The following is a 22,229-nucleotide window of genomic DNA, read 5'->3' as shown; positions in this document are numbered from 1 at the left end:
TCCTATACTCCTGTCACCCTGGTGATTCTGCTGGCTGGGATCTGTGAGGGAAGAGAGTTCAGCAGTCTCACAGCCTGGTGGACGAAACTGTTGGTGAGCCTGGTAGTGCGGGAACGGAGACTTCTGTATCTCTTTCCAGAGGGCAGGAGGCTGAACAGACAGTGCGCGGGGTGGGTGGCATCGTTGACAATTGTGATGGCTTTGCGGGTGAGGCGAGTGGTGTAAATGTCTTGCAGGGAGGGGAGTGGTGCACCAACTATCCTCTCAGCCGTTCTCACAATGCGCTGTAGAGCTTTCCTGTTATAGTCAGTGCAGCTACCGCCCCACACAGTGATACAGCTGGAGAGGATGCTTTCAGTAGTTCCTCTGTAGAATGTGATCAGGATGGGTGGTGGAGCACTTGCCCGCTTGAGTTTGCGCAGGAAGTAGAGGCGCTGTTGTGCTTTCTTGGCCAGTGAAGCTGTGTTGGTGGTCCAGGAGAGGTCCTCCCTGATGTGCACCCCCAGGAACTTGGTGCTGCTCACCCTCTCCACCGCAGCGCTGTTGATGGTCAATGGGGGGTAGCTGGTGTGGCCTCTCTGGAAATTGACAATGATCTCCTTGGTCTTACTAACATTTAGCAGGAGGTTGTTGTCTCTGCACCAAGTGGTCAGGAGCTCAACCTCTTTCCTGTAGTGGGTCTCATCGCCCTTGGTGATGAGCCCCACCGCATTGTGTCGTCCGCAAACTTCACAAGGTGGTTGGAGCTGTAGGTTGGTGCGCAGTCATGTGTCAACAGGGCGAAGAGCAGAGGACTGAGCACACAGCCTTGTGGAGCCCCCGTGCTCAGGGTGATGCTGTTTGAGACCTTGTTGCCCACACGCACCACTTGCGGCCTCTGGCTGAGGAAATCCAGCAGCCAGTTGCAAAGGGAGGTGCTGAAGCCCAGTCTGTCCAGTTTACAGATGAATTGTTGTGGTATTATGGTGTTGAATGCTGAGCTAAAGTCTATGAACAGCATTCTCACATATGAGTCTTTCTTGTCCAGATGAGTTGGGGCTGGGTGCAGGGCAGAGCAGATTGCATCCTCTGTGGATCGTTTTGCTCTGTTTGCGAACTGGTATGGGTCCAGAGTGGGAGGTAGGGTGGATTTGATGTGTGACATGACTAGTCGTTCAAAGCACTTCATAATAATGGGTGTCAGTGCCACGGGGCGGTAGTCATTGAAACAAGCTGGGGATGGTTTCTTTGGTACAGGTATGATGGTGGCAGTCATGAAACATGATGGGACAGTGGCTTGCCTCAGCGAGGTGTTAAAGATGTCTGTGAAGACCTGCTTCAGCTCCTCTGCGCAGTCTTTCAGCACACTACCAGGGATGTTGTCCGGACCTGCTGCTTTCCGGGCGTTGATGGTAACAGCCTGGCAACAGACAGGCACAGAGGCTGGTCGTGTGGAGGTGGTGGTGTTTTCTGTGGGCGTGTGTTGTTCTGTGTCTCAAATCGTGCAAAGAAGCTGTTCAGGTTGTTAAGCAGAGTGGTGTCGTTCTCACAGCTACGCGCTGCTCAACACAGCTACAACTTTATTTTTGAAATTTTTTAATTAAAATGTGTTCAAATGAAGAAATTTGCATTTATTTCATTGAGATACATAAATTAGTAATAATCAAACTGCTATACAAGTCAAATAATTGGGAAATAATCAATAATTTAATCTAATCAAATTAACAAATTAATCGTTAGATTAATCGATGCATCGAAAAAATAATCACTAGATTAAGCGATTACAAAAATAATCGTTTTGCCCAGCCCTACAGATGACATCACTGGATGGATCTGTAGTGAAGTAGGCCCACACCTTACTACGACCCTCTTTTTCCATCTGTCATAAAATAATCAGCATAAAAGTACAGTTATATATCTGTTGATACCAAGACAAAGTAAAATACATTAAATGTGGCATTTTTATACTTAAAAGTTTAAAAATTATCATGTAAATAAATGGTATCAGACTTTGTGGCTCAAAACCAATGGCTCTGTTTTGTTTGGTTCCCCAGCTGTTCAGGTTTTCTCATTTAGTATTCAAGTCTTTTTTTCTTCCTTCCACTGAATTTTCTACTCAGTTTGTTGTCAGGTTTTTTTTCTAGTTATTCTTCTTTCCCTTTTAGGATTCTTTCTTCTTTAAAAATATTTTCATTTAGACTTCCTCCTAGGGCTGCTCGATTATGGCAAAAACAATAGTCACGATTATGGTGACTGAAATTGAGATCACGATTATTTAGGACGATTTTTCAATTTATGATGATTTTATTTGTTTTTAATTCAGTCATAAAATTGCTCAGGGCACAATCAGGACAAAAATAAGAAACAAGATTATCACTAAAATAACTCCTGATTCCCAGTATAAAAAGACCAATATACTTATAGCTCATAGTTTATGACCCAAGGGCTGTAGACCTTGGTTTAACTCATGTAAGTCTAACCAGTACAGATCCAAATACCAATATCTTGCAAATACTGACAGCAAGAATTATACAGTGGCATTTATAACAAATACATGCAAATAAATTGATGTTCACAAAATGTTGCATAACATTTATTTAGTCGTGTCAAGGTGCTGTAGGAGCGTGCACTAGCACCGTGTCCTCAGAGAGATTAGTTATTAGTTATCAGCGTGAGGAACTTATTTCTACCTTATTTATAAACTATTTATTTACAGGTCCATCAGTTAATGTAATAATTGTCCCAACCACAGCTGCACCCCCCACCCCCCCACCCGGTCTCACAGCAATCGGGCAAGATGCATGTGTGTTTAGCACGCGTACATTTAGCTGTTTTTATCGGCTCAGGAGTCCGCAGGTACGGTGTGTGTCACTCACTCTGGTTAACAGGGAGCCGGCTCCGAGAGCTGTTTCTTTAGCGACTGACACATCACTGCATCATTCCCTTTCCTAATGTCCTGAAGAACGGTCCGGAGCGCAGGCGGAGTGTTTAGCTAACCTGCAGGAAATGTCGACGACAGTTATCCAGAAAGTAGCTAAGGGTTACCAGAGATGTTTCTGAGGTGTTCGCTAGGTACTTCTAAGATTTAAAAAGTCAAGAAGGGGGTCTGAAAAGCTGCTAGAAATAGCGTCAAAGTCGCTAAGTTGGCAACACTGTGGGAGGAGCGCTTCATTTGCAACTCAGGGCAGCGCAAGCGGGAGGAGCAAATAATCGGCTTGTTTTGTTTTTTGTAATCGTTCAAAACTCAAATCGTAATCGTGATTAAAATTCGATTAATTGAGCAGCCCTACTTCCTCCTATGTTCCCCTGCTGTCCTCTGCTCCCACTCACAGCTCCTCCTCATAACTAGTCCTCTGTCATCTCTCACTCCTCAGTGCTTACGGTTCAGTTTCAGTCATACTCTGCTGGTTTCAGTGTCCTAGCTACCTGCTTTTATTTCTGTCACCTGATTTTTGGCATTAAAATACTTTTGAGTTTTACACTTTTGTGTTTTGATCCTTTCCAAAGCCGACAGTATTAGGAAAATAAAAATAAGATACGTTAAATGACTAGTATGTGGAATATATAAGCCTTATGTAAAATATAAGGCTGAAAAATACAATAGATTTATTCTGTTGTAGAGAGGGATGTTTACTTTCTCTATTACCCCCCCCCCCCACCCCCCCTCTCCCAGCTAGGGAGAGGAGGGGGGGAGTTTGAAAAGACTGCTGAAGAAGAGCGGAGGAAATTGTCGGAGAATATTCCAGAATGTCTACCAGGAAAAGGCTAATGTTACTTACTTACTGCCCTGCATGACTAAAGGGGAAGCAGCGTGAGCTCTGCATTGAGCGTAATGCTGCGGCAGTTTTATTTTATTTTTTCAGGTTAACTTTTCAATACGAGGCCACGAGGCACACAATAAACTTAGGAAGCATGTTGAGGGGAAACATACTTTTGTCATTGCTTATTTTACCGTTCAACTTACCACTGATGCAACAAATATGCTTAAAGCTGAAGACTTACCTCCTACTTCCTCATCACCGTCCTCTCTGCTTGACTCTTCTGCTCCGCTGCATGTGTGCTGTGACGGTGGCTCCACCCCCGAGGAGTGGAGCCTCACAACATGAGTTCATACAGCTGGCGCCATCTGCTGGATAGGTAGCGCAATATTGGCCATATCGGCCGTCTTTTGGCCGATAGCCGATAGAGTTAATGACCTATATATCGGCCGATAATATCGGTCGGGCCCTAGTGCTAACCACTGCACCACCATGCAGCCCGAACAATGAGCATGATACTTTATCATACATATACCAGCCTGTAACTCTACTTTCCTCCCCAAAATTGCAATCCAATGATTTTTTACCGGGGGGGGGGGGGGGGGGTCACTTCAAACAAGGAAAATCTCTAGCTCTCACAGACCTGTAACGTCTTCTTTAAGAAGCTTTTCTGTCCTCCACTCGTTACCTGGGACCACAGTAACAAAGGTCACCATCAGTAACACACTACAACGGCAGGGAATCAAATCCTGCAGTGCCAGATGTGTTCCGCTGCTGAAGCCAGCGCATGTCCAGGCCCGTCTGAAGTTTGCCAGAGAGCACATGGATGATACAGCAGAGGATTGGGAGAATGTCATGTGGTCAGATGAAACAAAAGTAGAACTTTTTGGTATAAACTCAACTCGTCGTGTTTGGAGGAAGAAGAATACTGAGTTGCATCCCAAGAACACCATACCTACTGTGAAGCATGGGGGTGGGAACATCATGCTTTGGGGCTGTTTTTCTGCTAAGGGGACAGGACGACTGATTTTTGTTATTGACCAAATACTTATTTTCCACCCTGATTTACAAATAAATTGTTTAAAAATCCTGCCATGTGAATTCATGGATTTTTTTCACATTCTGTCTCTCACAGTTGAAGTGTACCTATGATGTAAATTACTGACCTCTGTCATCATTTTAAGTGGGTGAACTTGCACAATCGGTGGCTGACTAAATACATTTTTGCCCCACTGTGTGTGTATATATATATATATATATATATATATATATATATGAATGAAGAAATAACACGAGAATGTAAATCAGTGATGTTAGTAATCAACCTATATGTGGATATACCCCATAAGGAATTAGAGATTAGTAAATAAAAAAAAATGGAATTTGGATAAACACAACAGTTTGCGTAATACACACCTTTAACTGTTAATGACTTAACCATTACAAAACTTCAGGAACCCACAGCATGACTATCTCAAGTCACCCAAGTCTGCACGTCATGTATAGACAGGAAATACAACCATGCACACACACAAACACAATCAACTTGTGTCACTCGAAACGGAGAACTATGAGACAGATGGATCTGGATGAATGAGATCACCCCCCTTTTGAAGTTGAAAATTTAACCGGAGGCAAAGGAGGTGCAGGCAGAGGTACAGGAGCGACCGGCACAGGACCGACCGGCGCAGGTGGAGGCACAGGACCGACCGGCGCAGGTGGAGGCACAGGACTGACCGGCGCAGGTGGAGGCACAGGACCGACCGGCCCAGGTGGAGGCACAGGACCGACCTGCGCAGCTGGAGGTACAGGACCAACTGGCGCAGGTGGAAGGACCTGGGCAGCCGGGGCTTAACAGACAACCGGCACGAGAGCTCGAGATAGGCGGCTACCGACGTTGCGGACCGAGTCCCTTAAAGAGGTCAACCGTGCGGAGAACTTACGGAACAATAAAAACGCCAACCCCAAAGACAAAGTTTTAAGCATGCAGTGAATAACACGAGAGAATCAGCGGAGGACCAGGAGTAAGAGGCTGGTTGAAACCCGAGACCAGGATCTGCCGACAACTCGCGCAGCACCCTGTTTACTGCACCAACCCGAACCATGGTCGGACCATTGAATGTAACACGATCCGCCGTAGCTGGAGAAAAAGCAAAGGAAATGTTATCATAGAAGGGAGAAAACTCCACAACAGACATATGCTCCCCAGGATCCAAGTAATATAGAGAGACCTCCCCTACATGGACCACAGCACTACGTGGAACTGACACCCATAGACTTTGGGACAGAAGCGCAACACGCGTGGACACGCCATAGAAAACATCTGCTTCAAGAGCAGGGGTATTAACCAACCAACGGCCAACAACAACAACAGCCGTAGTTTGAACCACATGCTAACGTGGAGTCACAGTCATAGGACATTTAGAATCTCCAGACAACTCATCTATACCACACACACCAGTGGCACCGCCATGCAGGAAGGTGTGCCTGGATACAAGAGGTGTAGGCCACGTGTGAGGGAACGCACGCACAGATCTGGAACCAACCGGATGTGAGGCGTGTCCTTGTGGAATGCGACGACAGGTGGCAAATGTAACTTGACGTGAGTGTCGTCAACCCAATTACCTACATCAACCACATCTCTTAGCCTACAGATGTCCCCTGGGGACACGATAGGTAAGTTGATGATGAAAGCTAGCTCTCTAGCATCTGGATCGACACTTAACGGGATAGCACTGCCCAATAGAGCTGAGGAAATAATCAAATAATCGATGCATCGGGATGCGGACATAAATGATTCTGCATCGTAGAAAGGTACGCCAAAATCGATTATAGTGGAATGTAGTTTTGTTTTTTTAACGGCCGCACCAGCGCAGCATCCAAATCTGTCAGAGTGAGCGTCCTCCACATTTACCAAGTGGTTCCGCCTTAATGTGGTACTGCAGGGCTGAGTGCTAGAGTTATAACCTGAGACTGAACCGGAACCAAATCAGCCCGACCGGTTCTGTTGGATTTGGGCCGTGAATTATGTTGAGTGGGTTGTCACGCGGCGCGCTCGGCTTGCTCGCACAGCAACTGAGAGAGAGAGAGAGAGAGAGAGAGAGAGAGAGAGAGAGAGGAGGACGCTCCTCCAAACCGATGCTCCAAACACGCATTATTATTTTCATAATTTAATTATTATTTCTCCTGGAAGCGCTCAGTCAGACCGAGTGTTGTGATGCTGGGAGATCCGGTTTTGGGGAGGGGGCGGGGTCAATGATGGCGGTTGCAGCGTGATCGTCTGTCTCTTTTATTTAGGGACACGGAGAAGTTAAAAGGAGAGAGAAATAGAAGATAGAAGTTATTGTTCCACTTTATTATTTTGTTTCATGATGATAAACTGATGTTAAATTCAGCTTAAAGAGAGACTGGGAGGAAGCTTTGGTCCATTTTAGGTTACAGGACATCTTGTCTCCTATCTGCTCCTCCAGAGACAGCATGGACATGAGGGTCACATGGTGAGGGTCCCACAGGACAGGTTAGTGGAAAGGTTTGTAGTTAGCTGGTTAGTGAAGGAGATCCATCAGCTGGGTAATTTAATCCTAATCCAGCCCACAGCCTTCTGCTGGTGTTATTATCAGAAAGAATAAAACACACATCTTAAATATTATTGGAAGTGTAGAATTAGTTTTATGTTTTATTATTTTCTGCATCAAACAGAACTTGATTCATTCTCCAACATTTCAGAAACGAACCACTGGGTTCAAATAAAATAAACTAAGTCAAACATTTCATTTGGTGTTATTTCTGACACCCTTCACCTGCGGCATCAATATCTGACTCTAGAGCTGCTCAGAGACATTAAACACTCATATATGAGCCCATTATGTATTTTATTATTACATTATGTGTCCTGTAGGTTTTCAGAACTTTTTTAGATTTTGAGAGTTTTTGCAAAGCGTGTTTTTCTCAGCCTGAGGCGTGGTGTTGAACCAGGAAACAGATGTTTTACTTTGTTAAATCTTCTTAAATGTTTTGTCCTAACCTGTTGCGAATGGAGAGCTTTTGAGGGACGGCAGGTTGTTTCAATTACGTTTTCTATTTATCGATGAAAACAAATCAATATGAAATAATCGTGATGCATTGGGATGTCGAATCGAATTGAATCGTTGACCCAATAATTGCAATCGAATCGAATCGGGAGACAAGTGAAGATTCACATCTCTACTGCCCAACGAGAAAGCCAAGTGAGTGGGAAGGGCAGTCGGGTCCTTTGTTGTTACTCGAGCAATCGCAGACCGGACCATGGCCAGGGACACGAGGTACGCACGGATTCTCCCCATGACGAGGGTGTCAACCGAGGCGCTCACGTCCCGACCGTAGTCAGTCAGGCAAGTGGTCAGCAACTGTGTATGAGCATACAGGGGTGGATCGTTAAAGCGCCCGAGCGCCAATGGCGCTAAATTTTCTCGTCAGACGGTAAATACTTGACGACTTACCGCCCAGGTGACGCCCAAGCCTTGTTTGTCATTTACTCACCGGCTTTCACCTTCATCATGGCCGCGCCCTGTAGGAAGCCGCCGTTTTCGTTTCGCGCGCGTGAACCTGCGCGCCTCTAGCCGCGTACTGCACTTGTATGATTCGTGCACGTACTGCACGATTCTAGTTATAGTCACGTGAACTATAAGTTCACTATTAAAGACGAAGTGGAACCACGCTAGAAACACACAAGCACGCAGGAAGATGGCGCCACCACAGGGATTGGATTTCTTGATGAAATCTCCGGCAAAACGCTTTAAAACTGTTGAGGAGAAGCGAGACAGTTCGAAACGGTATGAAGCAGAGAAGCGTGTGCGTAGGTGGAATGACTCTTGGCGGTTTAAAGAAGACGGGAGGCGCAGAGAATGGCCGTGTTCGAGTTGAGCAGCGGCTCGCCTGGAAAACAGACGAGAGCAGACTGAAGCAGCAGGGGGAGGGGCTGAAAGCCGGCGTTTAACGCCGGGGACACACCGGCCGCGGAAGCGCCGAGAAGCGAATCGCTCACGAAATCCGGCCGCTGCTCGCCACTCCTCAGTTCAGATCAGACGCGCCCCAGTCAAGGCGCGCCTCGGCTCAGCTGTAGTTTTTCTTTTAACTACTTGGTGTCCTCCATTTCCTCTCTGCCTTTTCTCAGCTCTTTTCCTCTACGTTTGCGTGTGTGTGTGTGTGTGTGTGTGTGTGTGTGTGTGTGTGTGTGTGTGTGTGTGTGTGTGTGTGTGTGTGTGTGTGTGTGTGTGGTTGTGTGAACCTATGGTATGAGTTGTTTCTGCCAGTTGAATCTCTTGGAACCCGCTCCAATTCTGCAGCTGTATCCTAGCAGTTTCTTCCGACATGGGTACGTAAATAATCATGTTTTTCGGGGGTCGTACAGCTCCTTGTGTTTCTCAACTTCCATAATTAATTTAAAGTCATCCATCTTAACTGCTTGCCTCAGACTTTCTGCCTCTCTGTCCTGTTTGCTCCGTGAAAAGACACCCAAAACCACACCCCCCTTCACGTGGTCACACACGCACACAAGTTCGATGTGTGTGTGTGTGTTTGTGTGGTTTTTCTGCAGTGTCTGATTACGAAAACATTTGACTACTGCGGAATTTTATTTTGAAATGCTTTATTTTGTTAAATTTCCCGGCCTTCCTCTTATGTCTAGGTTTGACTTCCTGCCAGAATTGACGCGATTCACCCGCAGCTCGCGAAAAAAAGCAGAAGCCGAAATGATCGCTGCACGGGCTGGAGCGCCGGCGCGAGGCGATTCGCGACGCTTCAGCGGCCCATGTGGTCTATAGAGTAGCTTAACAAGGGCGCCCAATGAAGGCGGGCCCATTTTCGCGGCGCTTCCGCGGCCGGTGTGTCCCCGGCGTAAGTCGGACAGATTTCCCTACATGTTTAGCTCGGGGGTTAGCATTCACAATTGTTCAATTTTCAATTTTAATTCTGGTGCCTGTTAGCTGAAACACATCCTCACGTGCTTGTGGATGTCATATATTCTATATGAAGACATGACTGTAATAATAAGTAAAGGTTATCTGCTGTAGCTTCAGTGTGTTCATAGGAAACGTGACAAAAGAACACAAAACACATTTCTCCTTATGGCCTATATTGTCGTTATCATCAACGTAACATGATTTACAGAATACATGTGATCAACTAACATTTCATGTTCTACCACCGGATGTTTGGATCAAAATATGAACCAATCAGATCTTAGATCAGGTGAGAGCCAGGCGTTTCCCGTCATCCTCTAGGTTTTGCAGCCGAGGGAGAGCAAATGCAGCACCTTGCTCCAAAATCTGTGGCCGCCTTGATCTCACGAGGTTATCGTTGCCTACGTATGCATGACGTCAGAGCAAGTCGGCGTCAAGTCGGACACAAATCTAACCGGCATGCGCTGCTCGCCGATCACTGCTGGTCTAATCTGCGCAGAACTGGCTCATCTCGAACACAGCCAATGGCTCGAGTACAGCAAAGCGGAGGAGGTGATGTACTGCGTTGTATGCCGGAAGTATGTGACGACAAAATCGAGTTTTGTTGAGGGAACAAACAAATTCAAACTTGAATACGTTATTATGTTTGTAAATGTGTACAAAATAAAGGTTTATTACATTTAAAATGGTTCAGTTGTTATTTTGACTCGTTTTGGCGGCTGACCAGCGGGGCCGGTAGATTCTTGGCGGGGCCGGTAAATATTCAGAGTTACCGGCCCGGCTGGCCGGTTGGTTTTGACGTTAATGTCCACCCCTGGCATAATCAACATTCACGAAAGAACGCAATTCGTTCACAGCGGAAGTTGTTTTACGCAAAATGTTGCTATGAGTGTTGAATACCACCATAGTCTGGCATTCAGACGTGCCCAGCTGTCTCAAAGCACACCGTTGTTGCAGTACCTGCTTATGCAGGGCCGGGTATTCTCTGTTAAGCTCATCAGCGTGGCGATGAACTGTGTTAATCTCGATCGAGTTGACTGAAGAGAATACGAAATTTAAAAGGGAGCCAGTTGTATTAGCTACTGAGAAAAATCTGTCCAGCAAACGCTTCTCTCTAATGTTGGTACCCTAAAGATCATTGTTTGAAACCGTCAATTTAAGAGCCTGGAATAATATGTGAGAGGCGTCAGCTTCTGAGTGTTGTAATAGGGTACTAGTCCAGCGGGCTCCGGTTTCCGAGAGGTTGCCGAAGGCATTCATCATCTTGTCAGTACACATGGACATGATGATGAAGTCTGAACCAGAGTCCAAGATACCCTTACAGTCAAGCGCCCCCTTTAGGACCCTCACGGACAATATCACAGATGACCGTTAGTGGATGTCTGACCGGTGAGCTAGGATCACCGGGTTTGGTGGCAGGTGCTTTGGATGCTGGAGGTTCAACGCTAACAAAAGCGACCACACCAGACCTCGCCGAGGTCACAGGTGTCATCGGACATGTCGTTGTGGCATGCATCACCTCTTCAGGACCTGCTGCTGCGACCAAGTCACGTGCAGGTTCAGGAGGTGGAGGAGGGTGTAAACCCTTTTCTGCCAAAGAGACGGACAGAACTGTCTCACATGTCGATGGATCTTTCATCAGGGAACGAAGTGCAGATCTCAGTGCGCGTGAATAGAAAGTTACAGCATTTAGTAATTCACTGTGTTTCTGTTTTTCCTACAGGTGTTAAAATAATGGTGCTGGTTAAAGAAGAAGCTCATGAAGAACAGAGTGCTGGTGAGGACCAGCAGGAACCAGAACACCTTCACATAAAGGAGGAACAGGACGACCTCTGGACCAGTCTGGAGAGAGAGCAGCTACATTTGAAGGAGTCTGATGCTGCCAGATTTCTATTCACTGCTGATTCTATAAAGAGTGAGGATGATGAAGAAAAACCTCTCGTCTCACAGCTTCATCAGCAGCAAACAGAAGACCGAGATGTTCCAGCGAGCAGCTCAGCTGACCATGTGACAGCAGAATTGACAAGTCATTTAGCAACCAGGTCTTCAGGCTGTTGTGTTAGTAAGGAATGTGTTATAGTGAAGCAACATGCAGACTCATGTAGGGAAGTCCAGAAAAAGACTAAAACCTTTAGTTGTGATCACTGTGGAAAAGAATTTATGGTTAAATCAAGTTTAAACAGTCACATGAGTGTCCACACAGGAGTAAAGCCTTTTGCCTGTGAGCTGTGTGGACAACGATTTAATCATAAGCTGAGTTTAAACGGTCACATGAGTGTCCACACTGGACAGAAACCTTTTGCCTGTGAGCTGTGTGGACAAAGATTTAACCGAAAGACAACTTTAAACAGTCACATGAGGATCCACACAGGACAGAAGCCTTTTGCCTGTGAGCTGTGTGGACAAAGATTTCGTTATAAGACAAGTTTAAACAGTCATATGAGTGTCCATACAGGACAGAAGCCTTTTGCCTGTGAGCTGTGTGGTCAAAGATTTCTTTGTAGGAAAAGTTTAAAAAGTCACATGAGTGTCCACACAGGAGTAAAGCCTTTTGCCTGTGAGCTGTGTGGACAAAGATTTAATCATAAGCTGAGTTTAAACGTTCACATGAGTGTCCACACTGGACAGAAACCTTTAGCCTGTGAGCTGTGTGGACAAAGATTTACCCGAAAGACAATTTTAAACAGTCACATGAGGATCCACACAGGACAGAAGCCTTTTGCCTGTGAGCTGTGTGGACAAAGATTTCGTTATAAGACAAATTTAAACGGCCACATGACAGTTCACACAGGACATAAGCCTTTTGCTTGTGAGCTGTGTGGACAAAGATTTAGTCATAAGACAAGTTTAAACAGTCATATGAGTGTCCACACAGGACAGAAGCCTTTTGCCTGTGAGCTCTGTGGAAAAGGATTTAACCGAAAGACAGATTTAAACAGACACACGAGAGTCCACACAGGACAGAAGCCTTTTGCCTGTGAGCTGTGTGGACAAAGATTTCGTTATAAGATAAGTTTAAGCAGTCATATGAGTGCCCACACAGGACAGAAGCCTTTTGCCTGTGAGCTGTGTGGAAAAGGATTTAACCGAAAGACAGATTTAAACAGACACACGAGAGTCCACACAGGACAGAAGCCTTTTATATGTGAGCTCTGTGGACAAAGATTTAGTGAAAAGAAAAGTTTAAACAATCACACGAGTGTCCACCCTGGTCAGAAGCCTTTTGGTTGTGTAACGTGATGTAAGTGGTTACTTTCAATAAATGATCAGCAAGATGTGATATTCCATATAAATATGAAATATCAATGTTATTGATCTTTTGAAATTTTATCTAAAATGAAACCAGGTCGTTTTGGTAGTTCAGGGAAATCACACCTTTGTAATATTTTGAGACCGAACGAAAAATAGTTTCTTAAAACAAATTTAATACTACATTTCTACTACTGTGTGGGCGACGGTGGCACAGGAGTAGAGTACTCGCCCCATAATCGAAAGGTTGCAGGTTCAAGCCCCCTCTCAGCAGTGTTGGGAACGTTACTTTAAAAAAGTAAATAGTTATAGTTACTGATTACTTTGTCAAAGAAGTAGCTCAGTTACTAACTGAGTTACAAGATCATAAAAGTAACTACCAAGATAAGTAACTACTTAGTTTCTTTTTTCATTAAAGAATGCAAGAATTACTACAATAGTGAAATATAAATGACTAATGACTGGAACATACTAAAATGTATGTCCAAATGTTTTTTATAAACCTGAATAATTAAAATAAATAAGCACTTAACAGGAGGAACTACTAACAGGAACATTACACTTATCTAGACTATTAAAAGGTCACTGTGTGATATTTAACAAGACCCCAATCAGCTAAAATTTATGATTGCAAAAAGAAACACCTGTAAAGGTTCCCGAGCCTTTAAATGGTCTCTCAGTCTAGTTAAATTTCAGAAATAAATGTAATTTTGCACAGTATTCTAATTTTTCCAGCTTCACATAATTGTGTGTTTTTAGCAGCATTTCTGTTGCTGCTAATCTAGTAACAGTTAAATAAATAAATAAAATCCTTTAAAATGACACTAGAAGAGGCACAAGCCTGATGGAGGACTTACATTTACTAACTTGGGTCAGACCCAACCACAGAAGAGCTGAAGCTGGGTGGTAAACACACACAGGTAGTTCTGATAACACCTGAGCTCCATGACGTCTGAGACTGATGCATCAGTGTTACAGCGGGACTAAAGACATGATCAGAAACAGGTTACAGCTGGATGATCTAGGAAGGTAGAAGATCAGGACGTCTGAGCGGTGAACAGGTGAGCGGACCTTCGGGACGTCCTGCTGTCACGCTAAGGGCACGGCTGCAGATCCACAGATTCGCTGCTGCAGATTCCCACCTGCAGCAGCGAATCTGCCGTGATCCGCTTGGATGAAAACATCTGCCTCTTTAGCTCCTGATCAGTAACAGAAACGACGTTTTGATAAAAGAAGACTGTAATTAATTAGTTTGCTCATTACTGAATTTTTTTTTAGTAACGCTGTAATTTTAAACGGCGTTATTCCCATCACTGCTCTGTTGGGTCTACAGCGTGCAGTGACTGAGACAGCGAGGGTCTCCGCCCACCCGGCCAATCATGGTGTTTGTAAGTGCGTTACCGACACCTCTCTCTCCCTGGCTGCAGCTGAAGTGTGGCGGTCAGAAAGCCTCACACTGCTGCTCAACGTTCAACAAGCACATAGTAACGCACAACATTCCGTCTCCAGTAACGGTGTTGCAACAGTGGGAAAAGTAACTAATTAGATTATTTCGTTACCTATAAAAGAACGCCGTTAGAAACGCTGTTATACTTAAACTGCGTTACTCCTAACACTGCCTCTCAGTCTGTCGCTGTCTTTGGGTAAGACACTCAACCCACCTTGCCTGCTGGTGGTGGTCGGAGGGACGGGTGGCGCCAGTGCTCGGCAGCCTCGCCTCTGTCAGTGCGCCCCAGGGCAGCTGTGGCTACATCATAGCTCATCCCCGCCAGTGTGTGAATGTGTGTGTGAATGGATGAATGACTGATTGTGTTGTAAAGCGCCTTGGGGGTTTCCAGGACTCTAGAAGGCGCTATATCAAATAGAGGCCATTTACCATTTACTAATGATGACACGGAACAAACGATGATAAATTATGGTTGAAACAAGATAACTGGGACAATGAGTGAAATGATGGAATGTGTACTTAGATGTTATGTAGCAAAACCAAGTGTCTTAGAAAATTGTGATGTCTGGGTTGTAAAATAAGTGTGAATGTATGGTTTAACAATCTCAATTAAAAAAAACATCTCACGCCAGTTGTGCAGAATCTACAAGTCCTTGTGGTGAAGGCTGCCAGTGATCCAGCGGTCGGAGAAGTTGATACAAACTGCCAGTAGAGTTGACTTCTGTGGTATTTGGAGCACTTAGTTTCACCCCAAAAACCAAACCGCTGTTCTGAGATACCTTCCAGGTGAGTGCTGGAAGCTGGTGTAACAATTTTGCAACTCCACAATAATTTCAGACTTGAGAAGTTTAATGAGAAATTAAAATCAATAGTACATTATAATATAACAAAGAAACATTTGCAGGGTCACACTTCAACACAATACATGAAAAAAGGCAGAATTAAGGAACAATACAAAAGATATAAAGCTTTTTCATCTAAAAATTCTTTAACTTTATAGAGAACGGCTAATGATTTAGATAACTTTGCTTAAATTGAGTCAATATGCGGTTTCCAACTTAACTTTTTTCTATGGCTACGCCAAGAAATTTTATTTCATTCGCTCTTTCAATTTCTGTATTATTTATTTTGTGATGTGTATCCACTGTAATTGCTCTATTAGTAAATATGATAAATTTTGTTTTATTTAAATTTAAAGTTAATTTATTTAAGTTAAACCAACACTTAAATGCATTTAATTCTTTCTCAACCTTGTCCATTAATGTTATTAAATCTTTCCCAAAACTTAGAACAGTAGTATCATCTGCAAATAGTATGAAGTGCAATGTTTTAGAAACTAAACATATGTCATTAATATAAAGAATAAACAACAAGGGACCCACCACTGACCCCTGTGGGATACCGGTGGTCACTGTCCGTAGCTGTGAATCAGTGTTGTTAATGTGGACATAGTGGAGTCTGTTCTTTAAATAACTCTTAATCCAGTCATAGGCCACACCCCTGATGCCATATCTACACATTTTTTTTATTGATAAGTCATGATTAACAGTATCAAAAGCTTTGGTCAGGTCTAAGAACACCCCAACAGCATATTGTTTGTTGTCAATTGCATCAGATATTTTCTCCACTAGATCAACAATTGCCAGAGAAGTTGTCCGATCACGTCTAAAACCATATTGCTGTTCAGAAAGAATATCATGATGCTCGATAAAGTCATACAGTCTTTTATGAAATATTGTTTCTAGTATTTTGGAGAACAGATAAAATAGAAATTGGTCTATAATTAGAAAAGTCATGTTTGTCTCCAGCCTTATAGACAGGAATGAGTTTTGCAACCTTCATCCTTTCAGGAAATCTTCCTGATTGGAGAGACTGGTTACAAATATGTGTAAGTGGTTTGGCTATAATCTCAATGATTTCTTTTACAACAGACTTATCAAATCCATGTAAATCTGCTGACTTTTTACTTTTAAATTTTTTAACAACTGTTATAACTTCATTTTCATTTGTGCCTTGAATAAATATGGTTTTATCTAAATTTGTTATTTTACTCACAGCATCAGCATCTAATTTAGTATTTGATATATCCTTTGCCAAATTTGGCCCAATTTCAGTAAAATACTTATTGAATTCATTTGCTATTTCTTTAGACTGATAAATGTCTTGATTGTCTTTAGTTAGAAAAATATTTGGAAGACTATTGGTGCCACTACACTTTTTTAATTACATCATTTAATATGCGCCACATATTTTTAATGTTAGATTTATTTCCTTCCAATAATTTGCTACAATAATTTCTTTTACTAGATCTCATAATACTTATTAATTTATTCTTGTATATCTTGTAATTCTGTTCTGCTTCCTCCGTTCTTTTCTTTAAAAAGTCTTTGTACAGCTTTTTTTTTTTCCTGCAAGCCTTCTGAATCCCCGTAGTTATCCACGGCTTTTTAGCATATTTATTCTTATCCACCTTATAAAGCAATGGGCAGTTTTTTTCATAAAGAGAAGTTATAATATTTAAAAACTTTCCATAAGCCATATTTACATCTTCCACATAAACCTCCTTCCAATTTTGTTCCATTAAGTCAGTTTTAAATGAATTTGCTGCTTCTTGATTTTTTGGCCTTGTAACAACCACAGATTCACTTTGAGTAGTTACCGTTGTCCTTTGTACGACTGTGAAAACCGGTAAATGATCAGACATATCGGTCATTACAAGACCACTTAACACATCATATTCAAGAATATTTGTAAAAATATTGTCGATCAGTGTCGCACTAGTTCTTGTAATTCGAGTTGGCCGAGTTATTAGTGGATACAGTCCCAGACTAAACATGGAATTAATAAACTCTGTATTTGCATTTTGCATTTGAGGATTCTACAGGTCAATGTTAAAATCCCCACAGACAAAACACATTTTTCTGTTGATTATATCATCATACATATCAACTATTTTTTCTTTAAACATTTCAACACAAGATCCTGGTTTCCTATACATACAACTGACTAACACATTCTTAGACTTTTCTATTTGTATTTCCACAGATACACACTCCATAATGTTATCCATAACTAATGTCATATCTCCCACCAATCTACTTTGAAAGTTTTTATCAATATACAAAGCCACACCCCCACCTTTTTTGCAATCTCTACTTGTGGAAAACATATTATATCCTTCAATTTGAAACATAGATATCCTCCCTTCCTGGAGCCATGTCTCAGAGATTGCTATTACAGTAAATTGATTATTTGATTGCTTCAAGCATTGCATAATCTTCACAAAATTTGAATTTAGACTTCTACAATTGAAATGTATAACAGATAATTTACCTTTTATAGTGACATTATGTTCAAACTGGTCTTCAGTATAGTATCCACAATGATTTTGTACTCTAGTGTAAAAATTGTTATCTGGGTCAATGTCATCCTGCATATCCTGTGGTTTATATTCTGTGTAGTCAAACCTTTGCAATTGTAAATTTTCATAACTTGAATTACCAGTTCCTGTTCTTACTGTATTGAGAGTTGAATAATCCAGATTCTTCGTATATTTTCTTGTTGTATCATCCATGCGAGAAGTTGGTTGTCTTCCTCTTATTCATCCTTGGTGATCCACAGCAGACGTATGTCATTTGTATTGATCAAGTTCTTTAACATCTCTGATGACCATCACTTTTGCCTGCTCCGGGGGACCATTTAGCTTTATCAGTACTTTGCAGTTTCTTGTCCAAGTGTCATGGATCTTCTTTTCTTTTCTCAGGATCCTTGCTTGCCTTGTGATTTCTGAGTTTCTTTTCGCAAGATGCTCATTCACATATACACTTGTACCCTCTAATTTTTTTGCATTCCTCAGCACCTCCAGTTTACATTTTCTACTGGCAAGCCTGATCACAATGGTTGACGTTTTACTATGTTTTTGAGCCAATGAGTGACAAGCCACAATGTCTTTACTGGATATTGCAATATCTTTGCTGTTGAAAATTTTGATCACCTGATCCTCAAGTGAAGGAGAACCTGGAGAATGAGTAGCAGTGATTTCAATGTCTTTTCCCCCGTCACAGGCTGCGGCCTGTGCATAGGTACGGTGTATCTCCAGTCCTGATATCAAGAGATCATCCAGCCTTGAATGTTGTTCCAACTCGTCAACCCTCCGTTCAAGCAGTTCAATTTTTTTTTTCCTTTTCTTGTATTAAAGCCTTAAGTTGCTTGACTTCTTTCAATACCTCCTGTAGGCCGCTCTGCTGGTTTGCCTCTTTAGTTATCTCATGTGACATGAAATTCAAGGACTTTTTTTATCTCCTCCATATCTTGGACCAGATTCTCCATAGACATCGTTGTTCCAAACAGTTTCCTTGGATGGTTAATAACTTTATGGCGTTGTCAGATTCCCAGCTGGTTGGAACATGTGCCGAAAAAATATGTCCAACACTTCATATATCGAATAAATGCAGTGGCGGCTGGTGAAAAATATTTTTGGTGGGGCTGTGCTATTTTTTTTTAACAAACTTGTGCTTTCTGAGCTTTGTGCACAACTTCACTATTTCCTGAATTAAGCACAGCTCTTTTATTTCCTGTCTTACATTATTGGACAAAGGGATTAATCCACGTGTGTCTGACTGTTGGCACACTGCCAAGGTTGAAAAATACTGCATTAAATTGCACATAAAATAACATGACAATATATATGGTCCATATCCACATTACTGTTTGTGAAACTAACATACTGGAGAATTTCATCACAATAATATTAAATAAACAAGTATGTACCTGATCTTTTGCATGCTGTTGGTGAAGCTCTGGATGACCCCTGTGATGGAGACAGAGTCAATGTTCCTCTTCTGCAGCTGGTTGAACAGCATGTCCACATGTGGCATGATCTTGTGACACAATGCCAGCAGAAAGCTGAAATCTTCTTCCTCCAGCATTCTCACAAAGCCTCCTGCCTCTCTCTCAGTGATTGGATCAAAGTCATCTGAGTCTCTGATCATCTGGAAACATCTGAGGAGGTCATCCTTGTGCTCATACACTGTGTTGACATCTCTCTCTTGGACAAAATGTGCCGGTTCTGATCCACTTCTTCATTGTGTTTCTTCACTGCAAGCCTGTGCCCCTCGTCTCTAGCTGCATGGCAATGTTAGCTCTGCCTAGCATAGCTAGCTTCACCGTGTTGTCCATGTGCGCCCGGGATGACTCGTTTCTTCACCTTCTCAGAAAAATGTTTCATGTCCGTAACTCCTGACTCATCCATGCCTCATCTGTCCCAGCCGTTTTGAATAACAAACACGGAAAACAAAATAACGCATTAGCGTGATTGCATCCAGCTAGCCACTGCTTCCTGGTGTACCAATTTCAGGAGAAGCCTCGTGCGTACAGTTTACCTCTCTCCTTGTCCTGCTGGCTTATCTTTACGTCGGGCTGATCTGGTCCAAGCTCTTTGACATTAAGTTTTTCCACCATAGTTCTCCTCTCGAACGGATGATACTGGAGAAGAGACCGAACTGAATTCGGTGGCTGCTGAGATCCGGTATCCATGCTGGTTGTAGGCTCACTGGCGTCCATGTCTATTACATCTGTGTCACGACCGTCACGAGTCACGACCAAAAACGTGCTGGAGTAGTCGAGACTCTCCGAGTTCTACCGAACAGCAACGAAGGCCTTGGGCAGTACCTCTATCGCCCATCATGCTTCTGAATCGACGTCGACGCTGATTGGATACATTCCCATTCCTACCGTTTGATTTTCTTGTCAGCAATTGGCCGGCTGCTTCAGTGCTGTTTGGGCGATTGAAACACAGCCTTTCTGTCGCCTCCACCGCTCAGCAGAGAGCTTCTCACCAATATAGAAATATATATATATATGATTTGTTTTTGTTACAAAACACACAATTAACTTAGAATATGTGATTATTGTTAATTTTATTTATTTATTTTTAAATAAAAATGAAAAACACTGGGGAAAACTGGGAGGGCGGCACCCTATCGCCCTCTACTGGCCAGCCACCACTGAATAATAATAATAATAATAATAATAAAAAACTTTATTAATCCCTCGGGTGAATTCCTTCGGGAAATTCAGTTTCCAAAAAAAGCAGCGCAACACCGACAGAGGTTACATATTTAAATGTTCAATACTTCATCTAGCTCAAAAATGGTTTAAGCCAAAGGTTTCTAATCACCTAAGCCACAAAAAAGCCAGCTTAGAAAAGGTGGATGTTATCTTATTTTGCTGAAGTGCCTTGTAATCATCATCTTTGTTTGATGAAGGGCGCTTCAAGCCTTTCCTCTGAGATCCTGTGGCAACTACCACTGGCTCAACCAATGAGAAACCAGCTGCTTCCTCACGAACAGAGCTGAGATTCAATATAAATACGCTCTCTGGATCAGTAGGCCTGTACTGAAAGGCTGAATACGTTAAAGCCTACTTAATCACTGTAGCCTGATGGAAGAACAAATAAAACTAAAACCTTGTGAATATATAGGATATCTTGTAATATACTGCATGATCCATATACAGTATTTTTGATACATTTTTAAAGTTTTCATTACATTTTGGGCATGAAATTCATGCTGAATCCACCCTTCTGATGGGATCAGTTTAATCCTGATCTTTTTGGATCAAAGTGATTCAAATCCTACAAAAAGGTTCTGAAAAACCCAAATGTCCGTGTTCCTCTGAAGGTGTCAGCAGGACTTTTCCGAATCAGCTCCATGTGCTGTACTTTAGCTGAAGACTTTCGAGGTGTCGACTGTGGGAGTCCTTCAAGTTCTGCATATGCTGGGTGTAACTGCAGGCCTCTGTGGGTTCGGTTCCACTAGTAGCAGAAGGTGTACTACTGCATACCTTGTTGAACATCAGATCAAATAGGTTTCATTAGCCTGAAACTTTTTATTGTCCTATGCACGGTTAGATAAATGTTTCCCTGTACATCAACAAGCCAGTTTTTAACAGGTAGCTGATGATTTTTGTCGTAGAGAAACAGTTCTCTGTCATGAACCGGGAGAGTTACCATGTGATGTTCCAGCCCCCGCCCAGTCGAAGTTGAAAGCCACTGTCACTGCAACTTTGCACAACTGTAATACGATTCATTTTTCAGTTTAGCAACGCTTCAACAGGTATAACAGTACATGATGATCCCCTGTGCTACGTTACGTGCATTTGCTACACAAAACTCACACATCAACACAGATTGTTGACAAAGCTACTGCAGTCTACGATCAACCATCATTGGTGTGAAGATGATTGCATGAATACGGCGGACATAGCCGGAATAAATTAATTTAAAAAAACAAAACGTACCCAGATTTCTGTATCCATGGCGTAGCCGATTGCCAAAAGTGATGCTAGAGAAGCGGCCTTCACAGGGAAAGTGTGGAACCTAAAAGGTGATCCTGTAACATCCTTATTGTTACAACCGGGAAACTGCAAGTACGCACCATGGCTCTATATATGTAAGAACAACTCCTTTTAAGTGACTTTGGAAGTTGTTGTTTCACTCATACAGCCAGGATTATAGCAGCCAGATGACGCCGTTTTGTCCCTGCGCCGAGTGGCGCATGATAGGAATGATAAAAAGTCCCGTTTTAATGTGAAGTTGTAAATTTACCTGGCTGTGTTTCTGAGATGTACATTAGTCATGCTTTCAGAGGCAAATCCTTTTGTGACGCTAAACGGCGGAGATGCAGTACCCCCGAAACTAGCCAGAAGTTGTTTCTGAATCCCTTCCCCCTGAAAATCTCTGAGCAGAGGTGTGTGTGAAATGGGTCATTGTTTACAGAGCACTGGGTGGGATAAGGAACGCATACAACTTCATATCTCAAAAAGCGACCTATCCCTTTAAAACAAAACTCTTGAAAA

At 42.8% G+C, this 22,229-nt stretch overlaps 2 protein-coding genes across 3 annotated transcripts in view; one reads left to right on the top strand and one right to left on the bottom strand.

Annotated features, from left to right (window-relative positions):
* Nucleotides 1–15,003, top strand: part of LOC129154865 (zinc finger protein 595) — a 34,882-nt gene extending 19,879 nt beyond the window's left edge. For both annotated transcript variants that reach the window (XM_070548579.1, XM_070548578.1), the window contains one exon: nt 11,400–15,003. In XM_070548579.1, the coding sequence (XP_070404680.1) occupies nt 11,400–12,916 (1,517 nt within the window). In that variant the 3' untranslated portion in view covers nt 12,917–15,003. The remainder of the gene's footprint in view (nt 1–11,399) is intronic.
* LOC129162178 (oocyte zinc finger protein XlCOF6) overlaps nt 1–22,229 on the bottom strand; it is an 849,318-nt gene that overhangs the window by 351,388 nt on the left and 475,701 nt on the right. The window lies entirely within an intron of this gene.

This window comes from Nothobranchius furzeri, chromosome 2, assembly GCF_043380555.1.
Source record: "Nothobranchius furzeri strain GRZ-AD chromosome 2, NfurGRZ-RIMD1, whole genome shotgun sequence".
Lineage (NCBI taxonomy): Eukaryota > Metazoa > Chordata > Actinopteri > Cyprinodontiformes > Nothobranchiidae > Nothobranchius > Nothobranchius furzeri.
The sequence above is the reverse complement of the archived record's forward strand: the minus strand, read 5'-3'. Positions and strand labels throughout refer to the sequence as shown.